At 35.9% G+C, this 16,463-nt stretch overlaps 2 protein-coding genes across 5 annotated transcripts in view; both read right to left on the bottom strand.

The window, feature by feature from the left end:
• Positions 1-431: 431 nt before the first annotated feature.
• Positions 432-5,912, bottom strand: CUNH2orf66 (chromosome unknown C2orf66 homolog). Of its 2 annotated transcripts, XR_005562628.1 has the most exons (4): positions 3,861-5,912; positions 3,195-3,333; positions 2,038-2,275; positions 432-758 (listed from the first exon to the last, which is right to left on the bottom strand). XR_005562628.1 is itself a non-coding variant. In XM_039378867.1 (3 exons), exons 1-2 carry the CDS (start codon positions 3,315-3,317, stop codon positions 2,093-2,095), a joined length of 306 nt encoding a protein of 101 aa, XP_039234801.1. In that variant the 5' UTR covers positions 3,318-5,912; the 3' UTR covers positions 432-758; positions 2,075-2,092. The 2 variants fall into 2 exon arrangements, 1 of the variants encoding a protein (XP_039234801.1); XM_039378867.1 differs by having other exon boundaries at positions 2,075-2,275; positions 3,195-5,912.
• Positions 5,913-6,079: 167 nt separating this feature from the next.
• PGAP1 (post-GPI attachment to proteins inositol deacylase 1) overlaps positions 6,080-16,463 on the bottom strand; it is a 36,893-nt gene continuing 26,509 nt past the window's right edge. For all 3 annotated transcript variants that reach the window (XM_027730696.2, XM_027730697.2, XM_039378865.1), the window contains 4 exons: positions 16,196-16,246; positions 15,263-15,486; positions 14,809-14,913; positions 6,080-13,972 (listed from right to left, as the gene is read on the bottom strand). In XM_027730696.2, the coding sequence (XP_027586497.1) occupies positions 13,834-13,972; positions 14,809-14,913; positions 15,263-15,486; positions 16,196-16,246 (519 nt within the window). In that variant the 3' untranslated portion in view covers positions 6,080-13,833. The remainder of the gene's footprint in view (positions 13,973-14,808; positions 14,914-15,262; positions 15,487-16,195; positions 16,247-16,463) is intronic.

Raw genomic sequence — 16,463 nt, 5'->3', positions numbered from 1 at the left:
GGAGTTCCGGGCGGCGCCAGTGCCGGGGGAGGCTGAAGGGGCTCCCGATCTCGAGGGGATCCCGATCCCGGGGGGCTCCGGGAGCCGCGGGGGCTCCCGCCCGGGAAGCTCCGGGCGGTGCCGCTGCTGCGGTCGCTGCCTCGGAGGGGCCGGGGGTGAGGGCAAGTCCTCTGTCACCGACCTCAGTGCAGGTGTGAGGTTATTTCCTCAGAAATGCGGGACCATTTTACAGGAGAAGGGGTTTTGTCACCTACAGATACGGTGATGGTGCAGGTGACTTATTGCCTGGGGCAGGGTCAGAAACGGGTGTGCGGGGCTGGGGGTGAGGCACAAGCAGCCACTGGCCAGTGTTCACTTCAGCCAGCCGAGAAATGAAAGGGCTTTCAGCAAAAACGTATCTGAAAAATTGCCTCAAAACACCTTAGGACATATCTAGTTCTAATAAATCGAAAGCTAACATTTATTTCTCATTTTTGCACAAAGACACTTAGCAGTAATCGCAAGCACTCTGTTGCACTCCTCGTTTATTCACACTCAAACACAATTCTGCTCAGCCGACTCAGCCCACAGCTGAGTAGTAGCGAAACAGCCAAACATTTGTCAAGAGACCGAATATATGCTAATTACAGCATGACATCACGTTCCATAGGTAGGAACTGTGACAGTGAAGAACATTTTAAACCGTCAGGTAACAATTAAAAAGTCAAAGCAGTAAAATTTTGCTGTGAGGGTTACCACTTCGTGTGAAGTTCTACAGCCTGTAAAAGACAAAAAAAAAAAAGTGACACAAATACAGAAATATCTATATGCAACCAAGGTCTGATCCAAACCAAGACCTGGTAACACTGGCTGAAACAGCCCAACTGAGCACAGCAGACCTCAACTTCCAGAAAACAGTTCAGAACACGGAAAAGAACTGCCGTGACCATCCTGAATTATGCAGGACAAATTACTTCCACCAGTCACTTTCTCATTGCTGCTGTGACTTATAGTAGAGCTACAGCATCCTTTCTAAAGTCCCTTTTCATTTATTTTTCATGCACAATATTCAATCTGTGGTGCTTTTTTTTTCCCCCTGGCATAAAAGCCCAGCAAAAAGAGAACCTAGTATTAAAATCTGAGTGCAGTCTTCATTCTGATTCATGATAGTAAGAGTAGTGGAGCTTCACTTTTGATTACAAAGAGCAATGTGGTTAAGCAGGCAGAGAGCAGGACAGAGATGGAAATCCTAGGCTGAGTATTGATGACAAATGAAGCTCTTTAAGATACTGAGTAAATCACTAAAGTGCTTAGATTCAAATCTTACTGAAATCCTCAACTATTTGTAAAACAGAAGAAAACAATTATTTACCTTTCCTCAGAATTGCCAATATTCACTTTCAGGAGGAGACACAAAAAAGGACTTATTTGTTACAGAGTATAGTTATTCATACATAAAATAGCTGAGAAGTACCTCCTATAAATTGAGGCTGGATGTATTAATAATGCAAGTTTAACCCAGTTCAACTGTTTTACATTTAAGGAGAGATGTGGATAAGGTCCAATCCTTCTATCAACCTTCAATTTTAGTCGAAATAAGTAGAAATTTAGTAGAAATAAGGAAAACAGCAGCAATGGACAAAGATGTAGAAGATAATGTATGCTTGGGTAGTACAATATCTTTTGTCTAAATTAATTTTCTTAATACACATATAGCCTAAGAAACCATTAGTCTCAACTTATAATTTTACTGGTATCAATTACTTAAATGAAATCTACATTCCCTATTACCTGTACATTTTCAGAATGCTTCTCCACATAAAAGAGGGGAGAAAAAAAAAGAAAATAAAAAAGCACGGTCTATATAGGTCTGCACAAGAACCATGTGTTATTTTATTTAAGTAGTAAATACCTCATAAATCTCTAACTCAAGAAGTTAAAAACCATTTCAGTCAAGAGTTAAGGTACTACAATTTTAGTTCCTTCTAAAAAAGTAGTTGTTTTTACACTTCAATCAGATGCAAGAATCACTTGAATCCAAATCTTTCTCTTGGTTACCTGTAACAACATCAGAGGATGAGGCCTCCTCTTTTACCTTGGTCAACAGCATCTTTCAGCCTTTGAAATGATTTGGAAAAGAATTTTTCCTTTCTTCGTAATCTGCAAATGCAGAAGCAATTGGATCTGCGTAGAACATGAGAGGCCTTGGTCCTTCACTGTTCACAGTGACAGTAGCTGGGAACTTCCTGAGATCAAGCCCCCTGCCCGAAAAATAAGCCTGGAGCGTTCTGAAAAACTGAGCATATGGCATATGTGAAAGTAAGTAGAGCATCACCAACGGAGAGTAATCATTTCTACTGACACAAATTAGATGTAATATTTGTTCCTCTGTGGAATGAAATCCTCTGTGGAATCATAAATTGATACAGTATAGGCAACATAATTCAGACATGCCCACTCCATCCATGGCTTGTATGTGAAGTCAAAAGACCACAAACTATTTACTGCTCTTTTATGCTCCCATTGAATTACTGGGGATTCAAACTGTATCCCGTCATAAAACAGGCACAGCCAAGCCCTTGCTGAGAGGAAACAGGACAGTTCTGTTAAACATTTCTCTAGGAGTCAGCAACAGTAGGCAACTGATTTGAACTGTACCCTTATAAACAGTTAAAAGTAGAAACTGATGCTTCTTAAAACAGTGAGGAAGAACTATGGGAAACAGGCTTTTTTTCCTTCACAAATTCTTTTTAAGATTGTGTCAATGTTCTCATAATGGTATTTTCTTAACTGTAATTCACTTTCAGATCTTTAGTCACTGTTCATGACATGTTGGATGCAAATGGATTTGCACTTCCATTTAATGAAACAACATGAAATCAGAGTACATATCTGAAAGAAACACAGTAATCATTCCTCTTCTGTTTCACGAAACAAGTAGTTGTATAATCAAAGTACATTTTTAAAAACTAAAACTGCTGGAAGGAGATATAAGGAAGTTTTATGCACTACTGCACACTGAGAATGTCTCGTCAGTTAAGGGTACACCTTGACTGAAAATGGTTATTGACTATACAAAGTGCACAGTTGCTAACACTTCATCTAATGGACTCCTATTATCTTTAAATTTAGAAGATAAAAAGTCTCTTGATGGAAAACAAGAAAAAAAACCCCCACATAATACTTTATCTCTCTTTCTTGAAGCATTTCCTTACCAGGTCTCTGTTTCTCGGGTTATCTAGAGGTTTCCATTTTTCTTCTGGCTGGAAAGGAGCACCCTTTGCCAATCCTCTCAGAGCCAACACTATGTATAGACCCAGGAGCACCACTTTCCCCATGTTGGAGATGAGCAGTCTGTAAGAAGGACAAACATACACACTCCTTAAGTCCTACAGAGCTGTCACTAGTAACACATAAACCAACCATGCTAATCCAAGGAAAATCTGCCTATTGCAGATTACGTCCATGTAAAAAAGTTACCAGTTTTTTTTGTTTGTTTTTCTAGTTCTAAGGGACTAGGAAGAACAAATTATTCTCAGGAAGTGTTTCCCATACCAAAGCTACTTTTAGACACTGAGGGACTGGTAGAACATTTAACAGAAAATACTACATTTGTAAATTTGCATTTGTTATTAGACCCATTTTCAGTGGCTGATTAGCTACAGCATCAGAACTCTGAGTGCTCCAAGAAAAACACAAAAATATGGCTCGAGATCCAGATAGTTCAATTTTTAAAATCGCATTAAATGAAGTTGTACTACGTATATTAATAAGTGCAATAACAACACACCCTGGTACAATATACTAGGGACACAGTTCACAACTTGACCCAAGGGGAGAAAAAAAATTCACCCTTTCACATTCTTTAAAATAAAGCTTACCAGTGAATTTGGCTCTGGCTTGCCCCTTCTTGGCTAGTCTGCCTGTAATCTGTGAACAAACTGATCTCTGCTCTTATATTTCTAGTGGACTGTAGGTGGGTGTCAATGACGTTAGCAGGAGCTCAAAAATACAGTAATGATTCCATTTCCATCCATGACATAAAGACCCTTGAGAATTTCATCCTTGATACTCTTCAGACATGTTGCTATCGAACAAATTCCTCCTAAGCCGTATTGCAGCAAATTGGTGGTAAGAACATAATAAGTTTAAAACAATTCCAGCAGAGATAGCAGAGCTGTATCAAAATATTATTTTTAATTAAAAGTAATTAGCCATATCTCTAGAAAGGTGACTAATGGTTCTCAAGCAAATGAGATATGGATCATTTTCTTGATGCTGGAAAAAAGAGAGAGAAAAGTAAGGTCTGTTTCAATATCCAAAATTATAACTTTTTAATGGAAGCATTGGTTTCCTACTCTGATTTTATCAGCAGTTAATATCCTCCTCTCAGACTAGAAACTAAGACAAGGAGGACTATGCTCATTTACCCTGGCCTTATTTCATAGAATTCTTCATATCCGAGCTGCTCATATTTTTTGTTTATAATTTCACTACACTGTTTCCTCCACTATATAGATGATACTTGATTAGGTATCACATAAAATATATCTCTAAATAGACATGTTAAAACTAAAGATTTTTGATCATTATCTTAATCCAGATTATAGATGTTTATTTCTGACTAGAAGCTTTACATTTTTGTTTTAAATTTTAAAAGCAAAACAAAAACCTAGCATCACCCTTCCAGAAGACAAAGTTTTGGACATCCAAACATCATTAGCAAAACAGTAAACAAAATGCTAGCAGTATTATTTTCATGTCTGCAGCAGCATATAAAAATTCAAGAGAATTTATTCAGCTTGTGTATTATTCTGCAGCTATGGATTAAAAAAAAAAATTCATGCCCTCAAAAAGACAATCTATCAAAACTCCATCCATTACATTTTATAACAGCCAACTTCCAGATAGTGGACTCATCAAGAACACAGCAGTAGCAACTGAATAACTTCTAAATAGGCAGGACCCAATGTAAGGGAACTTCCTTTATTGATTTTCTAGGTAGATACTTATTTCAGCCAGAAGTAGAAATATGCTCCTTTAGAGAAAATGACAGAAAGTGGAAAAGGCATGGTTTACAGTTTGGGATTAGATTTTATTTCCTTATTTAGCTTCAGGAAGAGGGTAGGGGAAAAAAAAACCAGAACAGCCCCTTTTTTCCCCTCAATTAATTTATTCCTTTGATTTCTTTATAAAGAACAAATTGGGGAATACACAGTATATCCAGTTAGTAAAACACACCAAAGTCATCTGTAAATTTGAAACAAGCTTTATTACTGCAGGAATTCAGGCAGTCTGGGTGACTGATGAAGTATGCAGATATGCAAGAGATTCAGTTGGCATATATCTTCTGTGAGCTGTCTTTAAAAAAAAACAAAAAAATCCTTACACACTTGTATTGTTGCTTCCTCAGCTAAAAAATCTGAGAAACTATTGGAGCTAAAAGTCTGTTTAGACTTATGGCTCATTTTACTGTGCAGGGTTTGTTTTTTTTTAAATTTCAGTTCTTTCCTTCAGAGAAAGTCAAAACCAAGCAAAACACATTCATATTAAAATACTATTAGTATACTTACACTGATTGAACAAAATTGCATCCTCCTTTGAGAACAGTAGCTAAGTTTAACAAATGCTTTCAAAGCCAGATGTCAGTGTGCTGCCTTTTAAATGCACCCCAATTTAAGCATAGCGTTTTCTTGACACACATCTTCAGTAAATCAAATCTTTTCAGAGTGTCTATACTAATTATATTACCCTTATGGTACAGTAAGTAATATTCATGTATGTTTGAATTAAATTGCCCTGAAGCTGAAAATGCTCATAGCATTACTGATTCAGTTCCACACAATTTACCTCAAAAAGGTAGAAATTTAAAATGCATTAGTTTAGGTGAGAAGAAGTTTTACATATATGATGCTCTATGTAAACTGTATTATTCACCAAACATTTTGAATTTTATTGCATTTCCCATTCATGACAGCAAGCCTAAGATATTCAAGTTAAGATACTGAGACAGGCTTCATCCAGTATGATCTTTATTGTATTCCACTTGACATGTGAAAAAAGCATCTGTTAAAGCACTGCTCCAACCACAAGGCTTTTGTTTGCTATCTTTTATTTTCTGCTTAGAATTCCAAGTATTACAAGTTAGAAGGAAAAGCACCAGACTGCTCCACATGAGTACCTGAGCAAAGACTAAGGCAAACGTTCATCACAACACTCGTTAGCGTGTTTGTACAACAGAAGTACAGGTCACACAACACTCTACAGACTATGACTGGTACGTGGCACTTTTTTGTGAATTGCAACTATTTGTACTAATGCAACCACGTTAGGACACCATACAAAAATGTTCATTTAGCAGGGGATGTGCTATACAATGTACTCTAAGTCATGCACACTTAGGTAAAAAAAGACAAATAAAAAAATTTGAAGTATACATTGCATACTGGGAAAACATCAAACAAAATATAAATATCCCAGAGTAGTTCCCAATCAAGTTGCCCTCAACTACAACAAAAGAGTAGCAGTATCTAAAAGCACAGTTTTTAAAGACTATGAGATTTCAGTTTTCTGCAATTTCAACATTAGCTGAAAATACCTCTTCTCCAAAGTTTTCTGAGCATCTCACAAGACAAGGGCTTTGCCAAAGCTTATGATGCATGGCACGACCTGTAACAACTTAGTTATAAACATTTTAATAAGCACAATAATTTACTGTAGCATCATTCAAACATTTACAGATAAGACCCTGTCAACATCTCTAGAAACCTGTAATTATTAAGAGTTAGTTCCATGTACAACACAACACCAGGTTGACAGTAGCTATGTAAGAACTGAAAACAGTGGAAGACTTAAAAACATGTAAGACAGGTTGCTTCTGATAGATTTTTCCCAAAATGATGTACGTGTTCTTCCAAGTTTTAAGTCCTCTTAAACCCAAACAAACAACTCCACTCTAATTACCCAAACCAGATATTTTTGCCAACATCATTCTGTCTTTGTGCCTGGAAAAACAATTAAAAGGTAGACGGGGAATCAAGTTACAGAGTTTTTCTCGAGTTATCATCATATATAAAGGCCACGAAGGTTGTTCTCCCCTCTCAATAAATTTTAATACTAGAACATTCCTGTAGCTAGGAAATCACCAATGAGTAGGATTACTGAAACATCATCACAGAAGAAAAACTTAGGTGACCAGAATGAGTTTTAAGAGTCCTAAACGAACACACAGAAGGAAGTAGCAGAGAAGACACAAAAATTGCATGTTATCTGGTGTGCCACAGCATCAGCAGCATTGTGGCACCCAGAGTCAAGGTAGTTGTGAATAAAGGAAGGTTAGTAACTTTGATTTGTATTGCTTCGAACAACTAGTGTGATCTGCTGACATGCAGTCATTGTGTGTGCATATCTAAATACCCACAGTACAACAATAAGCTTGGAGATGGCATCATTTTCCAAGGTCCCATGTTACGTGGTACGAACACAGGAAGGTGAAGGAGTCACAATTTGTGGGTGTTTGTTCAAAACACACAAAGAATCCTCAAGAGACGTATAAGGAAAGACAGCAGTGGCTTTTCCTTAGCTCTTCATATCAAAAAAATATACGTAAGAAATCTTCTACTGTATTAAAACAACATTTTAAGATCTTGACTATTTCTGGTTTTCTTTAATGAATTAGGAAGAACAATGTATAAATTTTTTCCCAAAAAAAGGGGAATTTATATATGAATTTTCAAGGACTTACATGTGAATATTTTTCCTAAAAAGTGAATTTATTATTCAAAACTTCTGGAGTCTTAACACAAACAATTCATCTCACCCCTTTCTAGTTTTCTTCTCACACCAGCATAGATTTTTGATATTCAATGGCTTAATACAGTATTTTGCTTAAACTACAATTAGAGGACTTTTTTTTTATTTTGAAGAAAATAAAGAACAAAATGTTTCAAAAAAATTTGACACACAGACTTCAAAGTTGAGAAACATATCTGAGACTACTTTTCCTTATTTTTCTTTTCTATATAACAAAAAGATTTGAGAAATTAAGGTTAGCTAAAGCTTTCTAACTGGTTGGTGTGATTCCAAACCAAAAATATATTGTACTTGTCATAAATCTTCACTTCTCTAAGTGTAAATTGGGGTCAAAATAATTAAGTATTTTCCCCAAATCAAGTTTCAGTATGATCCACACAAACATTTTTGGTCAACTTCAAAAATTGAATATAAGGCTACAGAAGTCCACAGGCTACAGTTAAAAGTGTATTCATTTACTGGTTTAAGGCACAGTATTTTTTTTTCTGTTTTTTTTATCTCTAGAAAGCTACAAGTTTAAAGTCACAGTGAGGAATTTCACAATTCAGTTTTGGTCTGGCACTCTAATTTTATGTGTCCTGTCTACTACCTGTAGACTTCTGTAAAATATTTCAGTTGTCAGGTGCTGCAGTCTCAAATACTGTTCACACTCAAAGTGATGTAGGTGGAAAATACTGAAGCCTGAATTGATGCCAAAATAGTGCACTCAGCCTTTTGTAAAACTAAACATCAACACACTTGCACATTTGATGCTTAATATATATACTCTGAAATTAAAGGTGAAGAGAAAAAAGAGTCTTGGCTGGTATTTCAACAAACAGGCAAAGCTTCACTAGAACAACAGCCTCCAGGACAGCTGCTGTGTCTTCACCAGGCCAGCCATGGTGCCTCATGTGCTGTGAGCATCGTGGTTTGTGCTACAGGGGAAGGACACTGCAAACCAAAGATAACTGCATATGGAAGGAGGAACTGGAATGATGTGCCACAAAAGAACAAGTTTCTGTGTGCCATTCCTGGTTTTCATACACGCAAAATTAGCTCTGATACCACACAAATTCCTACAGACTCCAGACCACAACCTGCCAACAACTGTAGAGAGGCCATGCTCACAAGGCTTGTTTATGATAGCACGAGTAGCAAAATCTGTCTATTTTTAAGAATGCAGAATGAAACCCTAAATCTTAAGCAAAATTAAAGTCAAAACATCCCACCTCAGGTTTTTTATGCTTCAAGGCAACAAGCACATATTAGAGGCGGTTACGTGCTTAGACCTGAAAATGGAGGTGCTGGGCAGATTTGCTTAAGTAAGAGCTATGGAATTTTCTCCTTAAATGCTTAACATTAATTTTTAAAAGCATTAATGTTTATTAATAAGACAAAACGTATAGTTTTTATTTAAGTTTGAGGATAGATGAGCTGATTAAAAGCATTGAACACCTTCTTCCATAAATAACGATATAAATCAGAAAGTATAATCTTTGTAAAAGGTTTTCAAATAAATTTTTTAAGATTTTACGGAATCTAATATTCTAGCCTAAAGTTCTGGTTCTAAAAAAAAGGCAGAAAAACTATTTTACTTTAACATAAAAAAGGAATTAGTTCTGAATTGTCGTTCATTGGCACACATTTCCTAGAGGGTATACAACAGCAGCAGGGAGCTTTGGTGACAAAAGTAGGTCTCCCCTAAAGGAACAGTGAGGAAAATTTTATATTTCACAGTACCAAGCTAAGTGCTTATAAAAGCTAGCTTGATTATCTCCCAGAAAAAAAGAGAGGCAAAATGTCAAAGCTGTAAATTAAGTGAGAAACATTCACCATTAAATGAAAAATAAGCATTAAGAATTTAGTCTGTTTTACAACAACAATTTTCTAGTAGTTGAATGACTTAAAACAGCAATACAATTCTGTACAGACACGATAACAGCTTCTAAAAACATTTTCATAACTCAGTATTGAAGGTCAGCAAATTTTTCTCAGTGCAAATAAAGTCTAAACATACTCGTCACTGTATTGAAATAAACTTGATTTGAATGAAAGTTTCTCAAATGTTAACATTTATTGACAGGCACATAATTGACTTTATTCTGTCCTGTCAAAGCTTAGAAGCAAATGTATCAGATTTCAGAAAAAAGTCAAGTAACAAGGTCATCACCTTGTAACTTGCAAACACATGGAAAATTAGCTGTCATATCAAATACCAAAATATGCAATGCTTTGGGTTTTATTAAGTATCAATAAATTTGATTTTATTAATCGCTGACTTTAAAGACAGTCCAATTAGGGTAATGAAAAATTCCCTTAGACATGCAGGTAGTCTCTATGACTCCTGCAATATATTACTACTGCACTGTTTAGGGTTTTTTTATTATTCATCTGTTTCTTTTAAAACTTAGCAAATTAATATTCAGTAATGAATTGCTACATGAATTAGCTCACTCAAAACTAAAATCAGGGCAGAACTCTAAATATTGGAAATAATATTAACTTGAATTCCATTTATTGCAAGTTTTTTGGAAATAAAACATGCCAAAAAAACCCCCTCCCACCAAAACTCAAAAAAAACCAACCCCCTTTTAACAGGATGCTGAAATGTGACACACTGCAACCAACCTTTAAATCAAAACTAAAAGTATCACCTTTGGACAACATTCATTCATTGAGTTTCAAGGTACATTTGGTAATTCCAGTGAAGAGGTGAGTCCTCCCTTACCAGACTCATGGAGACCTCCTATGAGCTGTTTGCTACACCTGCAGGTACTGTGACTGAGCATGGTAAGACTGTGAGGAACCACGTTTGATGACATCAACCAGAAAAGATTATAGACTTCATGAGCAATTTCAGGGTATGAAGATATCACTAAAAGCTTCTCATGAAATCTACCCCTGCCAAAGAAAGATTCTGCTGTACATATATGCTGTACCAAAGTACTTTAAGTTCTTGCCCTGTTTTCTCATTCTGCTTCTGATAGCTTATAAAAAATACTACAATAAAGCCACATAAATAGTTCTTATTTTGAATGCATCCCAAGGTATAAACCTTTACAAGTTAATTTGTGTCTTGATCTTCTCCCACACAGTCTACATAGTCTAAAATTTGAAGAATAAACTGGAATTTTAATTTAGCTAAAGGTAATAAGAGGTATTATAATGTATTTGCCAAAAGCTGTTTATAAATGCACCCTACTCATAATAAAGGATATTTCAGTAATACTTACACCTCCTCATATATGCAATTAAAAGTATTTATATTGGATTAGTCTACATTTCTGCTAAAATGGTAATTGTGATCAGTGGCAGAACTACAGATTTGCCTAACAGAAGCTCCTTGTCCAAAAGTAACAAACAATCATTGTATTTTACCTGAAAAATAATTTTAGACTGCTATAAAACCTAGTCCCTTCCAGAATGGCAAGCAGGATAATTCATCCTCTTAGAACGGGATAGGTTTTTCTCTGGACTTGTTCTAATCCTATTACCATCCCCTGATTATACAGAAGATCTAATTGGGATTAGACTCCTAATCTGCCAAACAGCTGAAGGTGTCCAGTTCATGATCACTGCAAAATCCAGATGCACATCTCTGACAACAATTTTAATCTATCAAATGGCACACAATGCATATGAATCCAAAGTAGGAGTAAGATTTCCCCTCCTTTCCCCATCAAAAGTAAACTATCTCTAAGAAAAGGTAGCGTTGAGGGAGATGTGATAAACCCTTGCCCTCTGGGATCTCAGACTCAGTATTATATCTATTCCTACCTCCAACCTGAAAATCAAGCAGGAATATATACAAGATTCTGGAACTTTACTTTATGAAGAGTACTAATAACTATCAATAGAAATCCAGCTTAAAAAAAAAAAAGTTAAATTAAAACAATTGGTGTTATTCTATGCTGCTTTAATTCAGTAGGTTTCACATTGTGGTGTATTTTGGAAGCTATGAAAGCTACTACATGAAGAGACTTTGCTTTCCCCATTCTGATTATTATTTTTCACCAACAGTTCCAGCAAATGGATTAATGCATAAAGAGACCATTAAGATGGCAATATAAAATCAGAAGTAAAATACAGTAGTAAGTCAAAAGGACCATGAAGGTCAAGGAAAATTATCTTCCACAGAAATCAGGTCCTGCACATTTCACAGACAGCCCTAATGCAGTTCTGTCACCATCTTTCATTCACAGCCGTTTGCAAGTAGAAAAACTACTCTATTCTTCTATGATTGAACAGCAATTTTTAGTTAAACCAAGAGCTGGATTTAACTACAAGTATATTTAGTCACACAAATTCTTATATACATATACTGTAGCATACATTTGATTAGAAAATATCAAGATATTATCAATTCAAATAACTTTTCTGATTTACAACACTATGTATAATCTAACCTTTTTTTAAAAAGGTCAAGACTAGAATACCAGCACACAGATTACTGATAACAGTGACAGTGGTTTGGCTGACTACAATAGCCTTACTCAGTTACAGCAGTTTTAATGACTTACTAATAACTTGAACTGCTGATTTGGATATAAGCAAACAAAACACATCCTTACTTCACATTTGTCCTTCATTCTGGAAAGTCCCTGGGTGAGTTGAGTCATTCCAGCCAGCTCAGATGAATGGACCCTAAAAACACGTTAGAACTAACTGAGGCACTTTAGGCAAGGTTAATGAGATACAATTAAATTAAAGGGTCAGGCTGGCTGTACTACTATATCAAGAATATACTTGATTGACTGTGAGCAGTAGACTTCTTCTCTTTATTTCTATAAGATGATTGAGCTGGTCTGGTATTTCCATGTGAAGGTAACAGGTATCTCAGACATAGCAGAGACAGCTAACACAGAAGCAAGGAGTAGGCTCATCTCTACACAGAATCAATACAGCATTTAAACCTAACGGCTACTGAGATCTCTTCTGTTGGCAAAACACATGCCCAGGGGACAGAATTCCTTACACACAGCTATTTTAGGCTTTATTATAAATGGCAGTCACTGTAGCATCTAGGCACTAAGATAATAGTTTATACAGAGCTAATAATTATGGTCAGTATTTCCCACTATTACTAAGAGTTTGTCCACATGCAGAAGTTAGCACTGTATGGCAGGGCAGGAGTTTACAATATTGTAACTATTCCATATTCATTTCATGTATGGGCATTTATTAGGAGATGGTTGACTCTCTGTTTACAATAGCAAAAAAGCCTACCTCGTCTACTTGGAAACAGTGCAGTACAGCAACTGCACCCTTAACTCACACCACACCTCAAGGTTTGCTAGCTTCTACATATGGACAAAGTCCAAGGATTAATTTCAAAGTGCCAGAGAAAACTGAATGTTTTAAAACAACATCACAGCAAATTGTTTATGAATCTGCTGGTATCCTTCCTGAATAGAAAGCTACATAGAATACTGTTGTTTTCTCACTCTCACAAAAAGTAAAAAGTGTAAGACTTTTAATAATCTCACAAATGTTCAAATCACACTGATTGAACAAATGATTTGATAGAAATAACAGTTCTATATAAGCAGTACATTCTAGTTTGTCTAGACATAACTGTGGCAGCTTTTAAATGTACATAAAATAATTAAAAGTATACTTGGCTGTGTAGTTTTTGTGATAGTCACAGTGTGCTTGAAATGTATTTTTAACCAGCATACTTTAGACCTGCAAGAGATGCAAGTTCAGAGCATACACACTGTATGGCACAGTGAGTAAAAAAAGTCTGTTTCAACAAAGCAATATAGTGAAATATCAAAGTGTCTACAAGGCAGAATATTGAGATCTTGCACTGATATGATTTATGTGCTTACACACAGTTAAATCGCTTGATTTTAAGAGTCAGGGATAAAGACTGTGAAAAGCTTTCTATGCAACATGAACAGAACCATGAACTTTTCATAAAGGATTCACAGTTCTGTTCTCTTTCCCACATAACATAAACAACTGATGATATTAATTTAGGCGTTTCTTTGCTGAAATTTGCCCCATCTCCAGTGTCAAGTTCCTTGAGCGCACTGTCCTTCCTGTGTAGAAGGAACATTACACGACACAGCACAGCACATGTAGGAGAAGAGAAAAGGTTACAAAGTGTGGCACTCGGTATAAATGCAGTCGTCCGAAGGCCAGCATCGCAACAGACAAAGGGAGTGGAACTTTGGCTGCAATCTTCAAGAGTTTACTGTAAGAGTACAAAGACAAAAATTTTTTTGTAGCCCATCCATACAGAAGGTACACAAATACCATATTTCACTTTCCTTTGCAAAACAATTTATATTTCAAGGCTTTTTTAATTTTTAAAACTGAACAACTAGGTCTAATGGGCAATAACAACTGATGCATAAGCAAGAGCAATTACTCAAAAGGGGTAGTAAAATGTCATTAAAATATTCCTATATTAATTTAGAAATAAGTTCTCTAACAAAGGAAGATTTAATGGTTTAGATCACTTGAGGTAACAGGTACTGATCAAGAGGTTAAATGACATTCGTTATTATTCACTGTCATTCCTGAGGCATTCACTAATTTCATATCTGGACAAGAAATGCTCTCTCAGCAAAACCAAGTGCTCAAAACTTCTCAATCCAAACACATTACATTTCCACAAGCGTTCCCATATGGGGAGCTACAAAAACATTACTATAATGCTTTAGAATTCACTTTTCTTTGTAACTTTGACAATAATTGCTACATGTATTAGCATTCTGTAACATTTGAAAGGATTCAATGAATCATGAATTAAAAAGTCACAGTAAGAAGTAATTATGCAATCAACTGCTTAGACAGCACATGACTAATTTACTTCTATGTGGCAAATACAAAGGATTTTCTCCACTTAGCTGAACTAGAGGTAATTTGCATATATTTTACCTGGTCTTTCGGATTTACCACGTGAGTTCCTGAATCTCTACATGGGCTGAACAATTACAGGTCTGTACAGCATAAGTTAAGTTTTACCACACAAATGGTAAGTAACGAAGAAGCAGGAAAACAAAACTAAAGATTAGGCTATAGTACCTTGATTTCACTTCAGAAGTACTTGAATTCATTAGAATTTCTAAAATGCATACGATGATAATAGCTGTAGATCTACATGGATCAGGCTCAAGTCTAACATTGTACCTGCAAAGAAATGGTTTAAAAAGCTTGTTACTTCCAAATTAGGCTACCAAATAATATCTACATTGGGAACAAACTTGTGCTGATAACAAATATACTTGAAATCTATATAGCATCAGAGCCTGATTTTAAATCATTTCTGAATCACTACTTTCTTCAACATATCACTGATTCCCTTAACACCTATTTCCACCATAGCACAAACCAGATTGCAGAGACAAGACAATAACAATTAACAGAAATATTTGAAACTATAAGGTAGCTAATAATGTAAAGAGAAATATTTCCAATTTTATACTCCTCAAAGGTTCATACTCCTTTCTTCCACCTTAGTCACAATTTAAGAATTTACCTAAGATTTTTTAGCCAATAAATTAAAGATGGCAAGTTGAGCAGCACAATCCACGTGAATAAATTGAGGATTGTAAAATGCATCTTAAGACTATTAACAGCTTCAGCAATTGTTGTACTGTTGGCAAGAGGTTGGTTTGCTTCTGGAACACTGTCCATCGAACTCTGGGGTTTGACTGTGTTTATACTGGAGTTCTGTGAAGGTTCTTTTGAGTGGTCTGAATCCTGAAAATAAAAGACAGAAAGTCACAAAAATGTGCACAGGCTTGTAAGAACCCATGCTGGGGAAAGAGGATAGAAAAAAAAATCCTAACAGTATCACACCAGCTCTGACTAGGAAGAAAATTTGCAATTTAAGCCTCAAAAAGCCATCAAAAGTGAAATTCGATAGTTCAATTTTAAAGCATCTAAATTTAACCAGAAATTTCTCATACACTATGAGTTTAGATGTTGTGGAAGAAAAGAATGGAGCATGGAGATGCCCTGACACCAATGCAGTGATAAGAAATGGAGTTCCTGGAAGGGGAAAGAACAGAATAAAAGGAGTAATAAAGCATGTGGGTGAAAAATCACAGATGATCATTCACAGAAAAGATATAGGAGGTAATGTAACTGGGAGTAAAATATTAGCTGTGGGAATAAATAGCAAAGATGAACTAATGAGTTGGCAGATACTAACTTCCAATGACAGAACCCCCCCCCCCAATGAAACAAAACAAAATTATATGAAAATGAAAGGAGAGGACTGAAAAAGAAACACACAAAAAATCCACTCAAAGAAACCCAAGGAAAACTTTCAACAACTTTTTCTGGCTTTTTTAACTATGTTTCATCCAGTCATCACAGCACAACCTATTACTACCAATTCATAAGGCATAAGTTTGCCAAACAATTTTTGGTGTTAGTTTGGAACAGAAGAAGGAAACAGACTTACCCTGTTGAGCTTGTTTTGTTCTGCTCTTACACTCACATGCAGTTTTATAACCTGCAAGATAAAGGGTTCAGTTTTTAGTAATGTTTCTTCACAAAAAACACTTAGTATAGGAAAAAAAAATGAGGACATTATTTTTACTTCTTTTTTTATAGCTAGATGATTTTAGGGCCCCAAGAGAGCTGCAGTGCAAGAATTCCCTCTGTCTTTATCAGCAGCATCCAAAGTGCTCTATTAAGGAGGAATTTCCAAGCACAGAGAGAAAATAGGC

Source organism: Pipra filicauda, unplaced genomic scaffold (genome assembly GCF_003945595.2).
Source record: "Pipra filicauda isolate LSUMZ 115617 unplaced genomic scaffold, ASM394559v2 scaffold149_size4050908_pilon, whole genome shotgun sequence".
Taxonomy (NCBI): Eukaryota; Metazoa; Chordata; class Aves; order Passeriformes; family Pipridae; genus Pipra; species Pipra filicauda.
This window is presented reverse-complemented; position numbering and strand designations above follow the sequence as displayed.

Coding starts and splice junctions, on each gene's coding strand:
- CUNH2orf66 (XM_039378867.1), bottom strand. CDS start 3,317: ATGGGGAAAGTGGTGCTCCTGGGTCTATACATAGTGTTGGCTCTGAGA. Junction 2,276..3,194: donor ACCCGAGAAACAGAGACCTG/GTAAGGAAATGC, acceptor CCATATGCTCAG/TTTTTCAGAACGCTCCAGGC.